Source organism: Phocoena sinus, chromosome 12 (genome assembly GCF_008692025.1).
Source record: "Phocoena sinus isolate mPhoSin1 chromosome 12, mPhoSin1.pri, whole genome shotgun sequence".
In the NCBI taxonomy this organism is placed as follows: Eukaryota; Metazoa; Chordata; class Mammalia; order Artiodactyla; family Phocoenidae; genus Phocoena; species Phocoena sinus.
Window position 1 is genome coordinate 1 of NC_045774.1, and position 22525 is coordinate 22525.

Consider the following 22525-nt stretch of genomic DNA (forward strand, 5'->3'; position numbering starts at 1 on the left):
CTTCAGAAAACATCAGACATATAAGAAAATTATGCTCTTTCAGACATTGTTATCCTCTTACAACAACAGAAGTGCTGCAAATATAAAAATGAAGAGGCATTTGATCCCTGGCATCAAAGAGTTCAATTTGAAGGATTTGTAAATAATCACTGCAAAACTTAAGTGCTGTAATAGCAGATATACACTATGCTAAGCCCCTTGAGTGAAGAAATCAGCAATATATGTCTTTGTAATCTCTGTACTTAGTACAGGGCCTGGCATATAGTATGTGATCATGAATGAAAGCATACATGCTACACAAAAGAAGACAATATAACTGCCAAGTGTTTTGAAGAGTATATTCATAAAGCAGGGACCATATGACTTGGGTCTAGCAAGGTGAGAAGGAATTTACATTCAGCATTTCAGGCAGAAGAAAGATGAAGCAGAAAGAGACAAACACTGAAAGAGCACGCAGTATGCAAGCAACAAATTTAGCATGACTGCATGGAACGTTCCTGCAGGGGATGAGACAGCAAATATAAGTGAGGTCACATTATCAGGATTCTAAGTCATTATTACATAAGCAATATGAGCAGTGACAAGATTCTGAAGTGCACCATGAGTAGATCTACTTTGGCAAGAGTGTGGATGAATTCCAATAGATAAAACTGGAGGCTGGAAGTTCGGTTTAAAACTCACTGCTGTGGTTCAGGCAAGAGCTAATGAGGGCAGGATTTAAACCACTCATTAATATGACTACAGATTATCCAGAAACTGGTGGCTCCAGACCCCTTTTTACAAACTAAGTCTAGAGAAGAATCTGTGGAACTATGTTGAGGCCTCATGTAACCATTTTCAGAGCTCATCTCTCACTCCCAGTGATGGAACTGACCATCTTTCCTCCCCTGTGTCTTTAAAACCGCACAACTATTACCGCACTACTGTATCCTCACAAGAGAGTTGTTTGCAGAATCTCATGTTTTGATCAAATTCGATATTTTTTGGAAATAATCACTGATAAGGGAAAAGACTCAATTAATTCTGCATAGCCTTCTAGTGACTGCATATGTAAATCAAGCATAATCTTTTCAGAGACGCCTACCTGGAGTTTTAAACGAGAAAACCACACAGTCCAGGGCCTAGGGAGGGAGACCTCGTAAGGAAAGTGGTGTGTATTTGTATCTTAACGCTCTAGCGTGCCTGAACTCTCCGGCCTCTGACAAAACGTTAAAAAGTCTCAAGCGCAACTTTATTATAAAACCACCACTGCTGGTAGCAAAACAGGTGGGCACAGGCCAGGATGAATCTCCCTTTCAATATCGAGAGGAATTAACGGATGGCAGGACATAAAGACTCCGCGTCTTGGATGCGCGGGACTGTCCTGTCTCAGGCCCCGCCCAGCACCCTGCACCACACGCTCGTACAATGGGAAGCCGCTTTCGAACTACGGCAGAGGAAGGCACTCGGTGGGATAGGCAGCCGGTACAGGCCGAAGCTGCGGCAGCACGAGCGGGAGGAACAGCCCCCGCGCGGTGTCCCCGTCCATTCCGCGCCTCCTCCCACCATCACCCCAGGGCCCCGCTGCAGCGGTCACCTCTACACGAAACCTCAGAGAAAAGCTCAAAGGGCTGTTACCTGGAGTCACTGCAGTGACAACTAACAGTCGGCGAAAACGACGTTAAGCCGCAAACGGCCCAGGCGCCCGCTACGGCGACCGTTCCCGACCCTACAGAACTCCTGGCGCGCGTTGTTAACGTCACTTCCGCCAGTTCCGCCCTCGGCTTCGGACGGCTGCCCACCGTGGAGCGCGGGCCATGGGAAGTGTGGGTGTTGCATCACTTCCTGTGATTTGCGGGGTATTCGGCTTAAGGGAAACAAGGGGCGGGGCGGAGCTCTTCTGCCTTCCGGCGAGGCCACCCTGTCAGAGTATTTTACGATTGGTTGTTGCTGAATGTAGTAGGCGAGACTGATTTTTAAATGTTGACTGTTTAAATCGACTAGCGGTGTGACATTTAGCAAGTTACCAGACCTCTCCGCCTCAGTTTCTTCGTCTGTAGGATGGAGTAATAATAGCACGTGTCCTCTAAGGACTGTGAGATGGATTAAGGAAATGCATGAACAGTGCCTGGCACATGGTAAGCATGTTAGCTATTCTCAAACATGTAGAATGATAAAACAAACAAAAAAAAACACACCTGGTTTACAAATTCGATTATATTTTAATTCTGCTGCTACCATCTTATGCAGTATTTTCACATTGGTCACAAAGAGACTATAGGTAGTTGGACCCCAGAGTACCTCTCCTATGGCTCATTTAGGCATAATTACATGTTGTAATGCTTGTTAATTTGCTTCCTTTGTACTTCATATAATCAATGAGGTTGTGAGCTCCTTAAGGATAGGAAATGTTTTACAGAATTTTTGTATCCAGGCCAGTACCTGAATAAGTACAATACTTCTCTGTCCATAACCATCAAAGAAAATCCTTTGTTTAAGTAAAGTATGGGGAAAGTTTTAACTAAAAAAGTACTTTTCAAAAATCTTCTCTGCTTCCAGAATTGCATGTATATATCAGACAGTCCATTCTATATTAGCCAGCTGCTTGTCTGCTTTCTTACATAACATTTTTAAATTGTAAAATATAATATTCATATACAGAAGTACATAAACCCATGTACAGATTAACAGACGGTATTAAATCAAGTAAAGACAACCAGTACTGCCAGCACCACGACCCGGCCCCAGCCACACAGGCCCTTCCTACTCACTGTGTACTCCTAAAGTATATAGTATGTATTCTTTTGCTCAACGTTAGAAGACTCATCCATGTTGACGTGCCTTCGCTCTAGCTGAAGTAGGTTAATTTTTTTGCTGTGGCACATCCCTCAGTTGCTTTATCCATCCTGCAGTTTATGGACATTTAGCTCATTTCTACTTTGGGGCCATTAAGAACAATGTTTTATGAACATTCTTACATGTCTTTCTGGCCAGGGTACATACCTCGGCGTGACACTGCTGGGTCATGATGCGTGTGTATTTTCAACTATGCCGAGTAATGCCAATCCCTGTTCGAAATATGGCTGTACCAATTTACGCTCCAGTAGAGTCTTCGAGCTTCCGTTGCTCTATAGTTTTGCCAATTTCTTTGTAAGGTCACACCTTAAAACTTTTATCCATCAAGAGTGATTTCGAGTGTTTCCTTGGGAGAGAAAGCCTTTACCTCGCTGTCAGCTCTCTTGGAAGAGCGGGCGCCGGCTACTCACCGGAAGGTTACGGCGCTTGCCTCTAGGACCAATGACCGGCGTGAGACTGAGCGGCCGGAGGCAGCGCCGCGAAGCCGGAAGTGGCGCCATTTCCGGTGGGGGCCGCCATCTCGCCGTGAGACAGCAGAAGCGGAGCAGCGCGATGTTGTCCTCGGTAGCCGCGTACTCGGGCCCGGGCAGAGACCCGGACATGGAGCCTCACAGCGCCGTGGGCCCTTTGCAGCTTCGCTTTTCGCCCTACGCTTTCAACGGAGGGTAAAGCCCAGAGAGCCGCCGCTTCCTCTTTCTCCCCCCGTGTCCCTGCCTAAGGCTGTCGGCATGGCTACCCGGCTTTGCCCCGCCAGCCGCAGGCCTCCCTCTTCGTGGTTGCTCGGTTCGATCTTGTTCCTCAAGGCTTCACCGTACAGGCCGGTCACTGGGTCTCGATGTGGACGGGCAGGTTTGCGTGGACAGGAGGTAGAAATTGATATCTGGGCTGTGCTTTGGAAGAGCTTTAAAAATGTACCTAACCGTTCGTTACTATCTGAACGTGTTTCTCGCGCCAGCAGGCAAGGGGCAGGTTGAGCAACTGAGATGAAAGAGTTAGGCTTGATTGGCTGTGTCGTTAGATGTAGTTGTGTCTGTAGCTAAATGAAACTACTTCATCATTTTTCTGTTATTTTAAATAGCGGGTAGGATTAGTCGGCCAGACTTAGTTTCATAGATGAGTGTTTATTTTTAAGGGTTAGCGTTAAGGGAAAAAAATACTCAGAAGGGGGACCTTTGAATATTGTATTCTTGCGTGTTGCATTCAAGTTGTCTTTTTTTTTTAGTTACCATCTTTATCTTAAATAATACTTTTCCTTGATAGTACACTAAAAGAATCAGGGTTATGGAAAAACACTCTGTTGAGGACTCCTAACAATGAAGAGCTGTATATTTAAGCACTGATTATAGTTTACCGACCAAACTTTGTACTTTAAAATATCCCCACCCAATTGGAACAAACAGATGGTCCTTTAAGGCAACCAGATTAATTAATCAGGTCCTTATGGATTTGAAATTTTAATGCAGATTTTCGCGGTATGTTGCAAACAGGGTGGAAGGCTATGATTTTAGCCTTGTTTCTGCCACTAAAGAGCATTGTGGTCTTTGGGTACCCCTCAACTTCTTGAACCCAGATTTCCTTGTCTTTCTTAGCTACTCATATTTTGGCGAGGGGAGAATCAAAAGAGAAGCATCTTGTAAATTGAAAGCAGTTATCTTTTTTAATCCTTATGATGACTGAGTGTTAGATGGTATATGCCTCAATTTTACAAATGAGCCTGGGCCCTTAGAAGTTAATTTTTTGTGTGTTTTTTTTTTTAAATTAATTAATTAATTTATTTATGGCTGTGTTGGGTCTTCGTTTCTGTGCGAGGGCTTTCTCCAGTTGTGGCGAGTGGGGACCACTCTTCATTCCGGTGTGCGGGCCTCTCACTGTTGCGGCCTCTCTTGTTGCGGAGCACAGGCTCCAGACGCACAGGCTCAGTAGTTGTGGCTCATGGGCCCAGTTGCTCCGCGGCATGTGGGATCTTCCCAGACCAGGGCTCGAACCCATGTCCCCTGCATCGGCAGGCAGATTCTCAACCACTGCGCCATCAGGGAAGCCCAGAAGTTAAATTTCTTTTTGTCACAGAGCTGGTGTGAAGTTGAGCCCCAGGATTTGAATCCATAGCTGTGTTGCCCTGGAGTTTATGTATGCTTTTATTATTGCACTTCTAAATATTTCCTATGACAACTAATGAAGTAGTTATACCACAAAATGCGTTAATAGACCCATTTCATGAGGCAGTTGCAGATTCTATATAAGACTTAATACGGTATTCAGTGTTCATTACCCATTTTTTAACCTTTGTAATCCAGTTACTGCCCTAAAGTTAGTTGCTATGGCTTTTCTCATTATTGAATTACCTTTTCTCAGTCTTCGTTCTTTTTCTTTAATATTTACTCCTGCTGGCTCTTGGGCACCCTTTGCTTCTACAAAATAAGACTTAGTCCTATGTCTTTTTCTATTCTGACTAAATGTGGTTAAACCCCAATTGATTAGCCTTCACATTTGTCACTGAGTACTCTCACGTGTTTCATTTATGGGAAGATATTCCCAGATCTGTTTCTCCAGTTCTGCCTTTCATGAGCCCCTCGATTCTGGCTTCTTAAATTCAACTTTCCACCTGGATTTTCTGCTCTCACCATAACTTAAGATATTAAAACAAAAAGCAGGGCTTTCCTGGTGGTGCAGTGGTTGAGAGTCCGCCTGCCGATGCAGGGGACACGGGTTCATGCCCCAGTCCGGGAGGATCCCACATGCCGCGGAGTGGCTGGGCCCGTGAGCCATGGCCGCTGGGCCTGCGCTTCCGGAGCCTGTGCTCCACAACGGGAGAGGCCACGGTAGTGAGAGGCCCGCGTACCGTAAAAAAGAAAGCAAAAAGCAAACTAATTATTCCTCTCAATCACTTCTCATTTACACTGCTTATAATTAGGCCATCATGTTGCTTGTCAGAGTTTAAAATCTTGGATGTCAAAATTGGCTCTTCCAGCGTCTAACACATTTTGGTAGTTACAAAAACCTGTACAGTTCGTGTGTTTATGTTTTTTGGATATACCTGTTTCTTCCTGTTCACGTTGCTACCTTCCTACTGCATTAGTCTTATTGAAAGAGTTTCCATCCTAATTTCACATATAGTGTTATTATCACAGTAGTCTTCTTAAAACTCCACTTTGCAAAAGGAACTTTTCTCATTCTGCTCGTATAACCTTTGATTCCTCACAAAAATTCCTATATCTGTGCTTTTCCATGTGAGATTTTCTGCTGTTGGATCTGTCCATCACATAAGCCTTATGCCACTTCACTTGTATACACAAAAAGGGACTCCTGAATAAGTTGTTTGAATGTTTTATTTGAATTATACCAGTTTTCCTTTCTTCAGTGTTCATGTTGTGTGCAATGCCATCCTTTTGTACTTCAGAGTTTTAGTGCCATCCCACCTCGGTAAGAATAATGGCCTAAGTTTTCTGAGCGCTTATGTTCTGTGAGGCACAGTGCAGGTGTTTTATGTGGGTCATGTCGTCTAATTCTCACAGCCACCCTTTAACACAGCAGCTGCTGATATCATCACCTTGAACTTGGATGATTTGTCCAAGGTCACAGAGCTGTTCAGTGGCAGGGACGGGTTTCGGGTAACTCCAGAGCCCAGGTTCTCAGTGATCATACTCTGCTGCCTCATGCTTACGCCACAAGGATCATAGCTAACACTTTACTGGAGGACCAGTTATGTGTCAGGCACTGGTATGAGGGGTTAACAATTATTAACTCATTTAATCCTCTTAACACCCAAATAAGGTAGCTACTGTTATGATCTCTGATACGCATATGAGGACATTGAGGCCTTGAGAAGTTAAGCAACTTACCCACCATCTCATTACCTGCTAAGCAGGAGAGCCAGACTTAGAACCCAGACGGTCTGCTTTTAGGGCTCATGCTCTAGACCTCCACTAAACTGCTAGCATGAGCCACACAGCCACAAAGGGAAAAGTCTGTTCTTTGTTGGTCCATTTTCCAACAGATATTTGGGTGTCTTCCTGAGTGCAAGACATAATATAAAGACTTGGATATAAAGAAATGAAAAACATTAAGCCTTTGGACTTCCCTGGAGGTCCAGTGGTTAAGACTGTGTACTTCCAATGCAGGGGGCAGGGGTTCCATCTTAGTTCCCTGGCAAGGGAACTAAGATCCCACATGCCGCTTGGCGTGGCCAAAAAATACAAAATACAAAAATAATTTTACGGGGGTGGGGGGTGGTGGTGTGATGAATTGGGAGATTGGGATTGACATGTATACACTGATGTGTATAAAATGGTTGACTGATAAGAACCTGCTGTATAAAAAAATAAATTTAAAAAATAAACAGTGGGATAGGTTCTTAAAATGAGCAAATATATATTTATTTATACATATGTGCTTATGACTTTTATGTGCAAGAGAATAGAAATTTTTAAAAAACAGAAAAAAGAATAAATTTTTAAAAAGAAAAGAAAAACACTAATCCTCTCTTCTCTGAGCTCAGATAGCTGGTGTTGTAGCGCCACTATCTACACGTAACTGCCCCCCCCCCCCCCCCCCGCGGGCAGGGCCATGGCCTTTGGCTGTTTTATAGTATAGTATCGGTAGATGTTAATTTTTTGATGATGGTGATAATTTAGTGATTTGTTTCTGTTACCTTCTGCTAAGGAACCTTTGCTCTGATTGAGGCTTGTGTTTTTTATGAAGTACTTAATATTTTTTCCCAGGTGACTTGTAGCCAGAGATCCTTTCCCCTTATCTTTCCTCTGCCATCTGAATCCTGCACTTGCTTACATCTAGTATATTTTATCCCACTATATGCTGTGGAGCATTCTCATTTTGGGAAAGGTGTTATTACCATCCAGAAGAATTCATTAATTTTCTCTTTTGTCTTTCTTTTCCCCTCAGTACTGTATTGGCAATTGCTGGAGAAGATTTTTCAATTGTTGCTTCTGACACCCGATTGAGTGAGGGGTTTTCAATTCACACACGGGACAGCCCCAAATGTTACAAATTGTAAGTAAATATTTCTAAGGGCATATTCTCAGCATCTTGTGATGATTTAATGCTGCAGGAGATTTAACTTCTAAATGACTTGTTTCATGAATTTTTAAATTGCCTGTTTGGAGCTTAGCTTGCATTTTTGTTAGGAAATTGTTTTCTAATAATTCAGTATGTAGTCTTCATGATATTTGCCATATCTGGGTACCAACAGTGTTTTTGGTAACTTAAATATTTTTTACTTCAACATGTTATGAAAAATTTCAAATATACGACAAAGGTAGGATAATTTTGTAGTGAACACTCATACTATCACCTAGATCTTATCAGTATTTTATTATTACTTTATCATACGTACTTTCATCCTTCTATGCATCCATTAATACGTTGAATTTTTTTTTAATCTGCACCTTAAAAAAGAAAATAACCTGAAACATTCAATTTAACCATATCGTAAGCAGTTGTATCCATGGTTCACAGTTTTAATGGGGTGCTTATATTTTTTCTAAAACATAAGAAAATAAAGTCATGTGTACAGGGGAAGAAAGTGCATAAATTACCTAAATGCATCTTGCATGTTAGCAGTGGTTTGTATTTAACATTTTTAGACACAGTTAAAAGTGGTGGTTACGCCTACGTTAGTCCACAAGATGGTCTTAACCTTGAATTGTAGCAGGAGTGGACTGATGAGGTTCGGGTCCTTTGGGTGGGCCTTGCGGTGCTGCAGGGCATGAGCTAGCCCACATCTTAACCTAAAGAACAGTAACCTTGTCTTCATCTTCCCAGTTCCCTTTCTGTCCTCTTCTGTCTTTTGATACCCCTTTCTCTTCTTTGATTTGTACTGTACCCATGCTATAATTTTTTCTTCTAAGTTGTAACTTTTATAATTTGAAAGTAGTAACGTCATAAATAAAATTTAAATACGTAATTTTATATATATTATCCTTGTGCAAGATTCTGCTCATCTTTGTAATGTTCTGTTTTAGTTTGTGTGCTGCCTAAATGAATACCCATTTTTTTTTAATGAAATTCTTCAGGTATATAGAGACAGAACATTAATGTGTTCCTGTCACGCATGTTTTGCACTAGACAATACATGCAGTTGAATTGCCTGTGTGCCTCTGATCCCATGCCCTTTGGGGCTGACCTAGAGCCAAGTCTGCCTCTTCCCCACCTGTTTGAGACTTACATTTCCTCTTTATTCTTTGCATAAAAACGCCTCTTCATTTATGTACCTGGATATTTGGCAAAAGCATTTTGAAGCTCAGATTTTGTCCTACCCTCTTGGTACTGTCAACTCTTTTTAGTAGTATAGGCAGTGAAGCCTTATGGTGTACTGGGGGTCTTAGGCTCAGTGCAGTGAGGTTGGGTATAGGGGTGGATCAGGAAATGCTGGTGGTGCCCCTGGAGGTGCCAGTGGTCTCCCCAGCTGGACACGTATGTTTTGTATGAGTCATTCTTATATTTCTGAAAGGAAGGGTATCGTGTGGCCTCTGCTGATTATCTCTTGATGAGATTGGTTTGTGTTTCCTTATACATGTCAAGACTTGGGAATTAATTTTTGAGACATAGATGTACCAAAATTTTACCAGTTTCCCTCTGGTGGGCATTTGGGTTGTTTTTGTTTGTTTTGTTTTGGAGAGCCATTAAAATAATACGTATACTTACACACAAGTGAACCCAGAGTATATCTTTGCAAACTTGCATAAGTATATTGACTGGATGAATTTCTGGCAGTGGAATTATTGAGTGAAAATGGTGTGCATTTAAATTTCTACTAGATACTGTCAAACGAGCCTTCTAAAAACTTGCATCAGTGTATCGTCTTTGCCAGTATCTGAGAGTACACATTTTCCACAACGTCACCAGCATTAGGCATTATTAGTCTAATAGATTGAAATCATCTCTTATTTAGATTTGAATTTCTGATTGGCGTGGAGGTTCTTTTATATGTTTATGGTGACTTGTGTCTCTTTTTATGTGACTTTCATATAAGTTACCCATCTTTCCATTGTGTTTTTTTTTTAATTGAGGTATAATTGACATATAATAGTTTCAGGTATACAACATAATGATTCTGTATTTGTATATATTGCAAAATGATCACAATTAGTCTGGTTAATATCTGTTACCACACATAGTTACGACATTTGTTTCCTTGTGGTGAGAACTTCTAAGATCTACTCTCTTAGCAACTTTTAAATACGCAACACAGGCTTATTAACTGTAGTCACTATGCTGTGTATTACATCCCCATGAGCCATTGTGCTGTTAATGCTTTCCATATTTTTAGGAACCCTTTGTAGAATAAGGAAATTAAAATTAGACTTTGGTTGTATGTACTACAAATATATTTCCTTAGTTCTTTTTTTTTTTCTTTTTGGCTATGCCGAGTGGCTTATGGGATCTCAGTTCCCCGACCAGGGATTGAACCTGGGCAACGGCGCTCTTGGTTCTTTTTTAAAACTTTGTTCATTGTATTTTTATAGAAGTTTTAATTTTTTATGTAATAAAATTTATAAAGCTTTTCTGTGTGGACATTGGGTTGTATCATATGTAAATTGGCTTGAGTTGTGAGCTAAACTAGCTGCTCACAACTCAACCTAAGGTTGTAAAAAAATTCAGTCATATTTTCCTTAGTCCATTCATAGTTTCATTTATTCTTTTGAGTGAGATGTTGGGATACAGGACCTCCCAACCCCCCCCCCCCGCCTCCCCCCAAAAAGAGCTAACTAAATAGTTGTCCCATTACCATTTGGTGAATAATGGGAATGGGAGTTTTCAATTTAAAATTACCCAAGACATGTCTTCCTCTACTGTCAAACCAACTCAGTTTCCAAACCAACTCAGTTTCCTGAAATGTGGTTTTTTTTACAGAACAGACAAAACAGTCATTGGATGTAGCGGTTTTCATGGAGACTGTCTTACCCTGACAAAGATTATTGAAGCAAGACTAAAGGTAGATGCCTTTGTATATGTCTGCACTATTGAAAGCTAATAACAGTCCTTTAGGTTCTTTTAAGCATATACATCATGACTTGCTCAGAATAGCTGCAGAAGAGCTAGACGTCTAGCAGGTGAAACTCACCTATCCTGGAAGTGAAATGATAGTGTTAATGCAGCATCATCAAAGTAGCACAGTATGAAACTACAGCAAGTTCCTTTTGTTAAAATATATGTACAGTATAAAATAAAGGATTATCTACCTTTTTTGAGGCAGACTGGGAGGGGTTTCTTCTGAAGACACTCTTCCCTCAGAAATGAAACAAATCAATTTCTGCAGAGGAGGCAAGCTTTTAGACCGAAGCTTGGTCTGGAGCACCGCCAGCTGACGTGCTCTCTTTATAGCACTGCACTGTTAGCAAGAGCAGGAGAAGAAGGAACAAACCAGCTGTTTGGACCAGAGGCACAACCTGCGCCATTGTCACCTGCCCCTCAACAGGCTTTAGTTGACAGCTAGCTGAGGAAGGAGATTTGATGCAAGGTGGATGAGGGTGGAAGAGACGAAAAGGGTGGTATTCGGAAGAAGTAAGAGAACGAGACAGACTAACCTGTTTTACAGTTTTTAAAGGGCTGACATTGCCTGCATGTCTTTTGTGGGAGCTGGGGAGGCATAAAGAACAAAGGAATGCTGACTTGATGAAAGCAGAGGCCCGTCTGGATTTTGATCATCGCCTGTGTGTATTAGCAGTGTTTGCTGCAAGTAGTTTCAGGGAGAATAGGATAGGTGTAATTTGGACTGTACTAAAATGGATTTTATCTGTAATAATAACCAGTAACTACTCTCTTCTTAGTTGATAACAGTATAGGGTTGGAGTAGGATTCTCAGTCACCATATGTCAGTATTCAGAAATGTAGCTCTGTCTCTTAATCAGTTGCAGCCTGCTGACATTTTTTAAACTGCTGATATTTACAGTGTCAATATTATATGCTGTTAATTTTCTTATTTAATTTTGTAGGCTACGTGTCATAATTTTTAATTTAGTAGTTGGTTAAGTCCAGCTGGTACATGAAAAAGTGAGCCGGGTTGGTCGCGTTCTGTTTTGCCTATTTGTGAATAACCTTTAAGATTATGTGTGATGTCACTGGAGTATGTAATGAATTTGTTTAACTGATACTTGCTTTTTGAATGTGTAGAAATGATTTCATTTACTATTTATCAATTGCTAACATTTATTTAAAACCTATTTATATTGAAAGCTTTAGTGACTTATATTTGTTGATGTATTTGTATGATTCCTAATGCATATTTTATAAATGGCATTTAGAGGACAAAAATAAACATGACATGGAGAGTTGTTAATAAAATAAAACAAGCAACAGTGAGTTCAACTCAGTGTACAGTCCTTGAAATTTTTCTTTCATATATTATTGTGTAAATGGTTAGGTGATTAAATGTTGGTGCTCGGTTTTGAAATGAAATGAAATGAAGAATTTTCTTTATAACCGTGGAAAAAATGTTTCTATACACTGATTTATCCAAGTAGCTCATTTCTCATCTTTCTTCAGTATTTGTCATTGTTTGATTTTATAGTACTTCTTAGGTTTCTCTTTAGAGATGTTTGCTATGTAGCTGACAAATTGGTGAACTTAAATTTATTTTATTGGATAATTTGGGATTCCTAAGGATGTAGTAAATCTGAGATTGGCAATCACTGTATAAGATGCTGTTTGGGGTACTTCTGTTCTCCATGGTAGATGCTCTAAGGGTCAAGACCACTGTGCTGTATTCCCACACAGTAAGGCCGCTGCCCTCGCACCTCACAGGTACCTACTCTGCAAAGAGACGGACTTACGTCTGAGTCTGATCAGGAGTTAGCATAGCAGATATCTTCAGCTTTATGAGCCATTTGGTTTCTGTGGCAACTGTTCAACTCTGCCCTTGTGCAAAAGCAGACAGACAATATGTAATGAATGAACGAGACTGTGTTCCAATAAAACTTTATAGAAACAAGTGGTGGTCTGAATTTGGCCCATGGACTTTCCTGACCACTGTCTGTTTGCAGAGTGGAGAGCTGGATTTGGAACATCCTCTCCAGGTCGCCTCATATGCTCTGTTTGTATATATTTGCTCTTGAGTTAGCAGTGCCTGGGATAAGGATGGCATGGAAAGTAGTCTTTAAACCAAAGAGCTGAGGGCAAACTTAGCATTCTTTCCGATAGAAGTGTTTGTAGCCCCCAAAAATGATAGGACATAATAAAGTATTTTATTTTAGTAGTATTATGTTGTTTGATCATGAAAGAAACAGGTATCCTTTCCCATTTCACCAAGATAGGCTTTCATTCTTTTCAATTTACTGTTCATTGTTCTAGTCTTTAATATATTCTGCCTCTACATGCCTGTTATTTTTGTTAATAATTGCAGATGTACAAACATTCCAATAATAAGGCCATGACGACAGGGGCGATTGCTGCAATGCTGTCTACAATCCTGTATTCTAGGCGCTTTTTTCCCTACTATGTGTACAACATCATCGGGGGACTCGATGAAGAAGGTAGGATGTTTTCTTTCTGGGTGATGAATGGGGTGGCATTTCTTAGATGTGTGTGTGTTTCAAACCAGAGTTGAAAAGAACCGGATACCCTCTTGCCCAGCAACTTCATTTTCTCATAATTAAAGCAGTGAAGAAACTGAAGCTAGGGCTTCCCTGGTGGCGCAGTGGTTGAGAGTCCGCCTGCCGATGCAGGGGACACGGGTTCATGCCCCGGTCTGGGAAGATCCCACATGCCGCAGAGCGGCTGGGCCCGTGAGCCATGGCCGCTGAGCCTGCACGTCCGGAGCCTGTGCTCCGCAACGGGAGAGGCCACAACAGTGAGAGGCCCGCGTACTGCAAAAGAAAGAAAGAAAGAAACTGAAGCTAAAAGGGAAATAAATGATTATCCAGAGACACACAGGAAGTGGTGTATTAAGTGAATGTTGGGCAGTCAGTTGTTTTACTATTTTCTCAAGATCTTGCATGAATTTGATAGTATATTTAGCATTTTAATCTTACAGAAAGAAACCTGACTTCGAGAAGCTTGACCTAAGTATGATTCTAAGTAAGACAAACATACTTCAAAAGGTTTTTATGAAAGTAATGTGTTAAAGAAGTGCATTTCCACCAGTATTTTTGGATAATTTTAAAAATCCCTCTTGGATTTTCTGTCAGAGTCATACCAGGAGGGCCAGTGAAAATCAGCATCATTACTTGACATTTCCATGCTGTTTTTGATCCAAAGCATTGATCCAAGGGCAGCAGTGTTTTTCACCAGGTCTGATTTGAATTGACTTGTAGTTGCTTCCAGAAATCAAGTACAGTCCCCAGGACAGGTCTGCGCTGCCTTTTAGAGTAGTCCAGTGTAAAAAGGAGTTACAGAAATGTCTTGGGTATCATTGAAACGAGTCTATCTTTCTGAGAGGGAAGGTTTCTGGGTAGGATGGAGTCAGGTTCTTCTCATCTCCTCTCTCGTTTTTACTCCTGTCCATTCCTGTTCCGTGGGTTTTTTCTTTGTTCTCCCTCTCTCTCTCTCACCTCTGCCCCTGTATGTGACCTCTGGGAGCATTCCGATCATTTTACCTACCATGGTTTATATGTAGACAAATTAGGTTGACACAGTTTTTTCAGGCTTTCAAACTTGCTTGAAAACGAAGAGAAAATATAAAGCACAGAAATGGTGCATAGAAATTAATTACACTTAACCTGGGTAATTAAATTCTAGCCACAGGTTAGCTTGCCTTACCCAGCATGCTGGACACTTCTGGTGCCTTTTTTGACTTCAGTTATGTCTGACTTGAATGTCAGGTTAATAAATTCAGATTTTAACAATATTAATAATAGCTACCATTGAATTTCAGCAGCCCAGACAACGTCCTTTGAGTTTTTCTGAGCATCAGACTGATTGGAGAAACCTCGTGTGTGCTGAACGGCAGAGCTAAGGCTTGGATTTGCTTGACTTCACAGCCCTCTTCTTTGATTTCCAGGAGATTACACTCGCTTGTTTTGGTGGTATTCTCAGGCATTTCTAACCTTTTTTTCCCCCTTCTAATCTTGTCTGGTTTGATTTGATTTGATTCCTTAGAGGAATTTATGTGTGTAGTAAAGCAGTCCTTTGCCGCCTTTTTCTGTTTCCCAGGACAGCCTTCAGCTCTTTCACCCGTGCTTTCCTCTTTCTTGGTTTATTTCCTTGTTTGGTGGTGTGCATCTCTAGAGAAATTTCTGAAGAAAGGAATCAGGAGACCTTTTTGAGTCCGTGTTTTTTGAGTCTTCTTTATCCTGGTGTTCTGAAAGGTTCCAGCGAGGCTCCTCGCCCAGAGTCTTGGCTCATTTATTTTGTCTCCTCTACTTTCCTCCTCCTCTCCCAACCCTGCCTTCTCCACAGCCACCTGGGTTATGATCCATAGTTTCTCATTTTTTCCCCTGCATGTTGTCCACCTGTTTATTTTTTTGTTCTGCTCTGAAGATTTCCTCAACTTCAATGCCTCATTCTTTACTGAGCTTTCTATTTTTGCCATCATTAATTTCCAAGAGCTTTTTCTTTATTTGTTAGCTCCTTTATTTTTAGTGTCCTGTTACTGCTAGATTTTTTTTTTGTACTTCTTTGAAATTTTCTTGTGTTCTCTGCATTTTCTCCAACTGCTTTTTTTTTTTTTTTGCCGTGCGCCGGCCTCTCATTGTTGTGGCCTCTCCCGTTGCGGAGCACAGGCTCCGGACGCACAGGCTCAGCAACCATGGCTCACGGGCCCAGCCGCTCCGCGGCATGTGGGATCTTCCCAGACCGAGTCACGAACCTGTGTCCCCCTGCATCGGCAGGCGGACTCTCAACCACTGTGCCACCAGGGAAGCCCCAATTGCTTTTTTTTTTTTTTTTTTTTTTTTTTTTTTTTTTTTTTTTTTTTTTTATGCGTTACGCGGGCCTCTCACTGTTGTGGCCTCTCCCGTTGCGGAGGACAGGCTCCGGACGCGCAGGCTCAGCGGCCATGGCTCACGGGCCCAGCCGCTCCGCGGCATGTGGGATCTTCCCAGACCGGGGCACGAACCCGTGTCCCCTGCATCGGCAGGCGGACTCTCAACCACTGCGCCACCAGGGAAGCCCCCCAATTGCTTTTTTTTAATGCATAATTTGATAAGTTTGGAATATGTATACACCCACTGAGACAATTTATTCCTTTTTTAAAATTTTATTTATTTGTTTTTATTTTTGGCTGCATTGGGTCTTCGCTGCTGAGCGTGGGCTTTCTCTAGTTGCAGCGAGTGGGGGCCTGCTCTTCATTGTGGTGCGTGGGCTTCTCATTGTTGTGGCTTCTCTTGTTGTGGAGCACGAGCTCTAGGCGTGCAGGCTTCAGTAGCTGTAGCACTCGGGCTCAGTAGTTGTGGCTCGCGGGCTCTAGAGCACAGGCTCAGTAGTGGTGGCGCACGGGTTTAGTTGCTCCACGGCATGTGGGAAGAGATCTTCCCGGGCCAGGGATTGAACCCCTGTCCCCTTCATTGGCAGGCAGATTCTTTACTGTGCCACCAGGGAAGCCCTCAGATTGCTTTCTTCATCTTGTTTATTTTTGGCTGCTGCCTTCTACATTGGAGGCTTCCTTCAAATTTCTTTTGAATTTTGGCCGTCCATTTGTACTAAAGATTGATAATCAAAATTTGGTCATAAAGGTCTGCACTGAAGGAGCACATCAGCTCTCCATTTAACACTTCTGTTTTTGTACCTGCCTTTTACCCTGTCTATGCTTAAGCCTGGTGCCTCCAAGTCCAGAGCCTCTGCTGAAGTTTTGAGACTTTTTTTTTTTTGGCTGCCTTGGGTCTTCATTGTTGTGCGCAAGGAGCAGGGGCTACTCTTGGTTGCGGTGCGCAGGCTTCTCATTGCGTTGTCTTCTCTTGTGGCGGAGCATGGGCTGTAGGTGCGCGGGCTTCAGTAGCTGTGGCTTGTGGGCTCTAGAGCGCAGGTTCAGTAGTTGTGGCACACAGGCTTAGTTGCTCCACGGCATGTGGGATCTTCCCGGACCAGGGCTTGAACCCGTGTCCCCTGCATTGGCAGGCGGATTCTTAACCACTGAGCCACCTGGAAAGTCCCTGTTTTGAGATTTTATTTCCTGTCTTTTGTGTTGGTGGAAGTGGGGCTCTGTTCCTATGGAGACCCTCAGGACACTGGGTCAACAGCTGACTTTAGCACACAGTCGACAGCTATCTACTTTGACCTCTGTGCCCTTACTTCTCCAGTTGCAATCATGCCCTCTTGTAAAAAATTTTCCCCAAGTTAATGAGGGCTTTAGTTTTTCTGTAATGAAAACAATAATGCTTATAGAAGTCAAATAGTACTGGAAGATACAAAGATAAAAGTAGTAATCCCCCAAAGCCTGTCCCTAGAGATAATTACTATTCAACTTCTAGTGAACATGCTTTTAGATATCTTGGTGTGCATACGTGCTTGTACACTACATAAGTAGGATGTAGTTTATACGTTCTTCTGAGACTGTCCAGTGGATGTATTATCACTGAGGTAGCTTTATGCTGGTGGATAAAGGCATGCATACTGATTCCAGGCTGACATGGGATAGGGCGGCACCATAGTTTCCCCACCAGTCCTCTGAGGATTATTTAGGTTGTTTCCAGTTTTCTTAATATAAACAATATGACAACTCCTGTACATACAATTTTGTGTATTTCTCCGACCCAGCTTATCTCCCTGGAAAAAATTCCTAGAAGTCGAGCTTCTGGGTCAGAGAATATCTATGTTTTCATCCTGCTGACACCATGGGCGTGCCCTTCAGAAACAGTCCTCCTGCACTCCACCAGCAGGGGTGTGAGTACCTTCTTTTGTTTTGGGTTTTTTTGGTTCTGTTTTCGCATCCTAACCAGTCTTAGAATTTTAACACATTCTAGGTCTTTGCCTAGTAAATACTTTGTTGTTTTAATTTATATGTATTTTTTGTTTGTAGAGGTTGGGTGTCTTCGTGTTTATTGCCCTTTGCATTTCTTTGGAGACTGACCCATGTCTTAATCTTTGCTTATTCCCTTATTCGCAGGTCAGTCTTTTTCTTACTGATTTATAAGAACAACTGTGTTAACCCTGTGTAACGTGTGTGGCAGATGCCGTGCACAAGCGTTCTTGGTCTCTGACCTTTTGGGATGTGTCTTGAGCTATACAGAAGTTCCTGACTTTCATACAAATCTGTCAGTCTTTTCTTTATGGTATTGAGTGTCTTATCTTTGTTAGAAACGCCTTCCCCATCAAAGGTTTACCTGTGTTTTTTTCTAAGACTTGTCTGGTTTTATTTTATTTTTTACTTTGAAATCATCGCACTTTTTAAGAATTTTTTTTTTTTTTTTTTTTTTTAGCGGTACACGGGCCTCTCACTGTTGTGGCCTCTCCCGTTGCGGAGCACAGGCTCCGGACACGCAAGCTCAGCAGCCATGGCTCACGGGCCCAGCCGCTCCGCGGCATGTGGGATCCTCGCGGACCGGGGCATGAACCCGTGTCCCCTGCACTGGCAGGCGGACTCTCAACTGCTGTGCCACCAGGGAAGCCCCAAGAATTATTTTGATGAGGAAAATCCCTTTATACTTACAGCCAAGATTCATGCCTTCTGCACTCATGTTACAGATGTCTCTTGCTTTTTCTAAGGGAGTCTTTGAAGCTGTGGTCTTGGGTATATTCCACTCTTTTGTTTTCCTCAAAGCTGGTGTGTGTGGTTTTCTGAGATTGGTTTACCCTTGGGTAAATCTTTTGAGCCTCATTTTACTTGTGGCCTATTGGCCTCATGAGCGATACGGTGGTTCTTTTGGCTTTATACCTCATAGCGCTCCTTTATGTGTTGAAGTTAGTGGCCTTGCTTACTGTGACCTTGTTTCTTGTTCTAAGCCTGCTCCCAGGAGAGCACTTCCCCAGGCTCTTTCAGGTGCTGCCTCCTCAGCCGGGTTAGGGTTACGGTTATATCTCCGTAATTCTGTGGTGGGAAAAATACACACAGCTAACGTTGGCAGTTGTCCATGGTAGTAAGATTGTCCTTATCTCACATCTCCCAGGGTAACTACTGGAGTGTTTCAGTTATGGCATACTGTGTTTTAAAAATCAGTTGTATCACTTTTAAGTCATACCTTATAAATGATCCGTGATTTCTCACACTCAGAACACAGTTGTTTTAAAAGGCCTTTTTAAAAGTTAGTGACATGTATTCTTTGTAATAAACTCAATACCAGAGCATATAAAGTGATTCCCTTCTTTTCTTGTCTGTAATCCCACAAAGATGAATAACTACAGTTCACTTATTCATCTTTCCATATGTTTTTGTGTGTATATATAAATGTGTGTAGTTTACTCAATGCCTTTAAACAAAAATAGGACTGTACTCTACATAGCACAGAGCTCTTTATTTTACATTGTCCTATGGATGTGTCCCACAGACCTGTCCTCCTCTTCCTAGTCTGCACATTGCTATGTTGACATACCATTTTCTGCTAATGGATTTGGTTGCTTGTAAATTTTTGCTCTGTAAGAGATACAGAAATGATCTTGTACATATTGCTTTGTGTGTTTATGTAAGCATTACTTGTAGGTAAATCTTAATTCTGTAAGTGAAATTATTACTGGGTCATAGGGTACGTACTTTTTCTCTAGTTGCGGCGAGCGGGGGCTACTCTTTGTTGCGGTGCGCGGGCTTCTCATTGCGGTGGCTTCTCTTGTGGCGGAGCACGGGCTCTAGGCACGTGGGCTTCAGTAATTGTGGCTCGCAGGCTCTAGTGCGCAGGCTCAGTAGTTGTGGTGCTCAGGCTTAGTTGCTCTGTGGCATGTGGGATCTTCCCGGAGCAGGGATTGAACCCATGTCCCCTGCATTGGCAGGCAGATTCTTAACCATTGCGCCAGAGAATTCCAGGGAAGTCCCTGGAATTGCTTCTTAATTAAATTGCTTTTTTATGGTGCTGATGCTAAAGAGTGTGCTTACTATTAGTTTAAAAGTACACAGTAAGTTTTTCATGCTTCTCACGTTTAGCACCAGGGAAATCTTACACTTGTGTCTATACTGCAACTACACCAGTTAGAGTTTTAGGAATGTTGTGAGGAGTTTGGTGCAGAACTTAGAGCAGGACCTGTGATTGTTAACTAGTGAACCTGTTGAGACCACATACATAGTGGGAGCCACGGCGTGGTAATCGGTGACGGTAGCTTGAAGAGAGCATGACGCTCCTGGTGGCAAACGCCTTAGTGGACAGGAGTGGGCAGGTGGGCCTCCGAGTGCATTCTGAGGGGAGGGGAGGGGAAGGGCAGACTGCACTAATTCTGAAATTTTAGCCAAGTTGATAGTCATTTTGTATCACATTTTGAGTAGATTTATTTTTACCACGATTTGGGAATGTGGTCAAGATGCATCCTTATGGAGACTGTTTTCTTCTTCAAGGGAAGGGAGCTGTGTACAGTTTTGATCCCGTGGGTTCTTACCAGAGAGACTCCTTCAAGGCTGGAGGCTCAGCCAGTGCCATGCTGCAGCCCCTGCTTGACAACCAGGTAATAAGACTGCGTCCAGGGGGCGGTGGCATTAGCACGAAGTCCCTCCTCTGCGTTCTCTTCACCAGCCTGGGGGAGTGCGGGAGTCAACGCTTTCTTGTAACTCGCTGCTGAGTTTGCTGGGCTGATTTGCCCCACCCAGCCTTCTTGTCTCTGTTCCACTGGTTCTCCTGCCGCCCCTCCCTTCCACGGCTCCAGCTTCTTCCCTGTTCTCACGGCTTTGAAGGCGCTTCTGTCTACAATGGTTGGTCTGTGTTTTTGGTTCTCCTCTTGCCATTTTTACCTGAAATCATGAAAATGCATTTCTCCCCCAATCTCACCGTTTCTATGTCACCTCGTTTTGTATTCTAATTTCCAAGTATATTTTTAATTTGCCCCCTTTTCTGTTACTGCTGGCTACATTCAGGCTTGCATGGCATCTTGCCTGGATCACTGTGTTTATTTCCTAACATCCTTTTTGCCTCCAAGCTTACTTCCCTATTTCATCCTCCTTGCTTGTCTAAAATTCGTTGCGTAGTATGTAGTTACTTCTGCTTATCGCTTATCTGCCTCATCTCCTGTCGCTCCATATTCCACTCAGATCCTTGAAGTGATGTGCCTTCCCATCTCCATCCCTTTGGAGATACCACAGCCTCCATCTGGAATGTTACTCCATCCTTGAACTCATTTATCCTTTAGCACTCCTCTACTTAGATGTATTTTCTGCTGAAGCCTTTCTTTTCTTCTCCCAGGAGATTTAGTTAGGACAGCTTGGGGTTCTCCTGGCTCTATTTTCTTCTTAGTTTCAGTAGATTCTGTAACGATAGTTTGCTTACATATGTTCGCGCCTCTGCTGTGTGCTTCTCAAGAGCAGGGGCTTTGTCTCGGTGGATATTGGTCAGGTGTTAGGTACGTGTAATTCAGCCAGGTCTGGAAATATTTCAGTTGAGGGACATTTGAAGTTTGTGTGAGGTACTCGTTTTGAACCCTGAGACGTGTGAAAGCTTTGGGGGAGACTGGACTGCCTTTGTGTGGTCACATGATGCCTCATCCGAGGTTTCTGTCCTACCAGGTTGGTTTTAAGAACATGCAGAATGTGGAGCATGTCCCACTGTCCTTGGACAGAGCCATGCGGCTTGTGAAAGACGTCTTCATTTCTGCTGCCGAGAGGGACGTGTACACTGGGGACGCACTCAGGATCTGCATCGTGACCAAGGAGGGCATCAGGGAGGAGACTGTGCCTCTGCGGAAGGACTGAGTTCTGTGCCGTTGTCCTTGATTAGTTCAAAACTGGTTAAGTTTGTACCTTGGAACTGTTGGACTGATCTGTTTTATTAAAGAATAAAACCCCAAACACTTATTTTGTTATGACTTGTTTTCTTCCAGGACAGAACTAGGAAGTAGAGTTTCTTTTTCCTTTCGTTTTCTTCATTCTTCCTGTATGTTTCTGTCATCCAGAGCTATTTTTGTATTTTAAGGATACAAAATCTTTTAGCTTTCATCTATCTGGGAAAGTTCACTGTTTTGATCAGCTTATCGTCTTATGGTAGGTCAGCCCATCTTATGAAGAGAGGGTTTGGAATTTATTTAGTCCACCCAGCTTGCCTTGAAGGGCAGATTACCTTTAAACCACCTCAGTTTTGTTAAGACATTAATGGATATAAGTAGAATATGTTAAGATTTATCATCCCTGGGATTGTTAAACAGTCTGGAATGGCTGTTTTGGAGGAAAATCTTTAAATCAACCAGAATAGAAGAAAACTGTAAAAGCAAATAGCCCTTTAAACGGGCTTTAGCCAGAAATCTGGAATAATTTGTATAAACACTTTGGAAATGTTAAAATTGATACCTAAATTTCGATAGAGTGTTTGCTTTAGAGCTAATGTTAAGTGCACTTTGGCTCCATCAAATGGGATGGAGTCAACATTGGATGTGGGAGTAATTTTCTTGATGTCGAACAAGTCAAATTCTGTGCTACGTAGGGGTGTGATTTGCCTCGCGGCCAATTTTACCGTTGGCCTTCCATGAGGAATTTAAATGATCAAAACCCCGTAGAGGATACATATTTTAAAATTTGCTCGAGAGGTATTTGTTGAATACTCTGTCACAGGCACCAAGGATGCAGTGGTGGCATCTCATTCATTTCTCTTAAAACATCACAACTGGAAACTAGACTATCCCATTCAAAGTACACATTTGTCGTCTTTATTATACCAGTTATCCAGAGACACAGAATCAG

The 22525-nt window shown here is 42.4% G+C and overlaps 1 protein-coding gene across 1 annotated transcript; it reads left to right on the top strand.

Moving 5' to 3' along the window:
- Positions 1-3335: 3335 nt before the first annotated feature.
- PSMB1 (proteasome 20S subunit beta 1) lies at positions 3336-21646 on the top strand. Its single transcript, XM_032651394.1, has 6 exons — positions 3336-3500; positions 7735-7842; positions 10705-10786; positions 13193-13322; positions 20201-20307; positions 21359-21646. The coding sequence occupies exons 1-6, from the start codon at positions 3388-3390 to the stop codon at positions 21542-21544; spliced, it is 726 nt and encodes a 241-aa protein (XP_032507285.1). The 5' UTR covers positions 3336-3387; the 3' UTR covers positions 21545-21646.
- Positions 21647-22525: the final 879 nt, after the last annotated feature.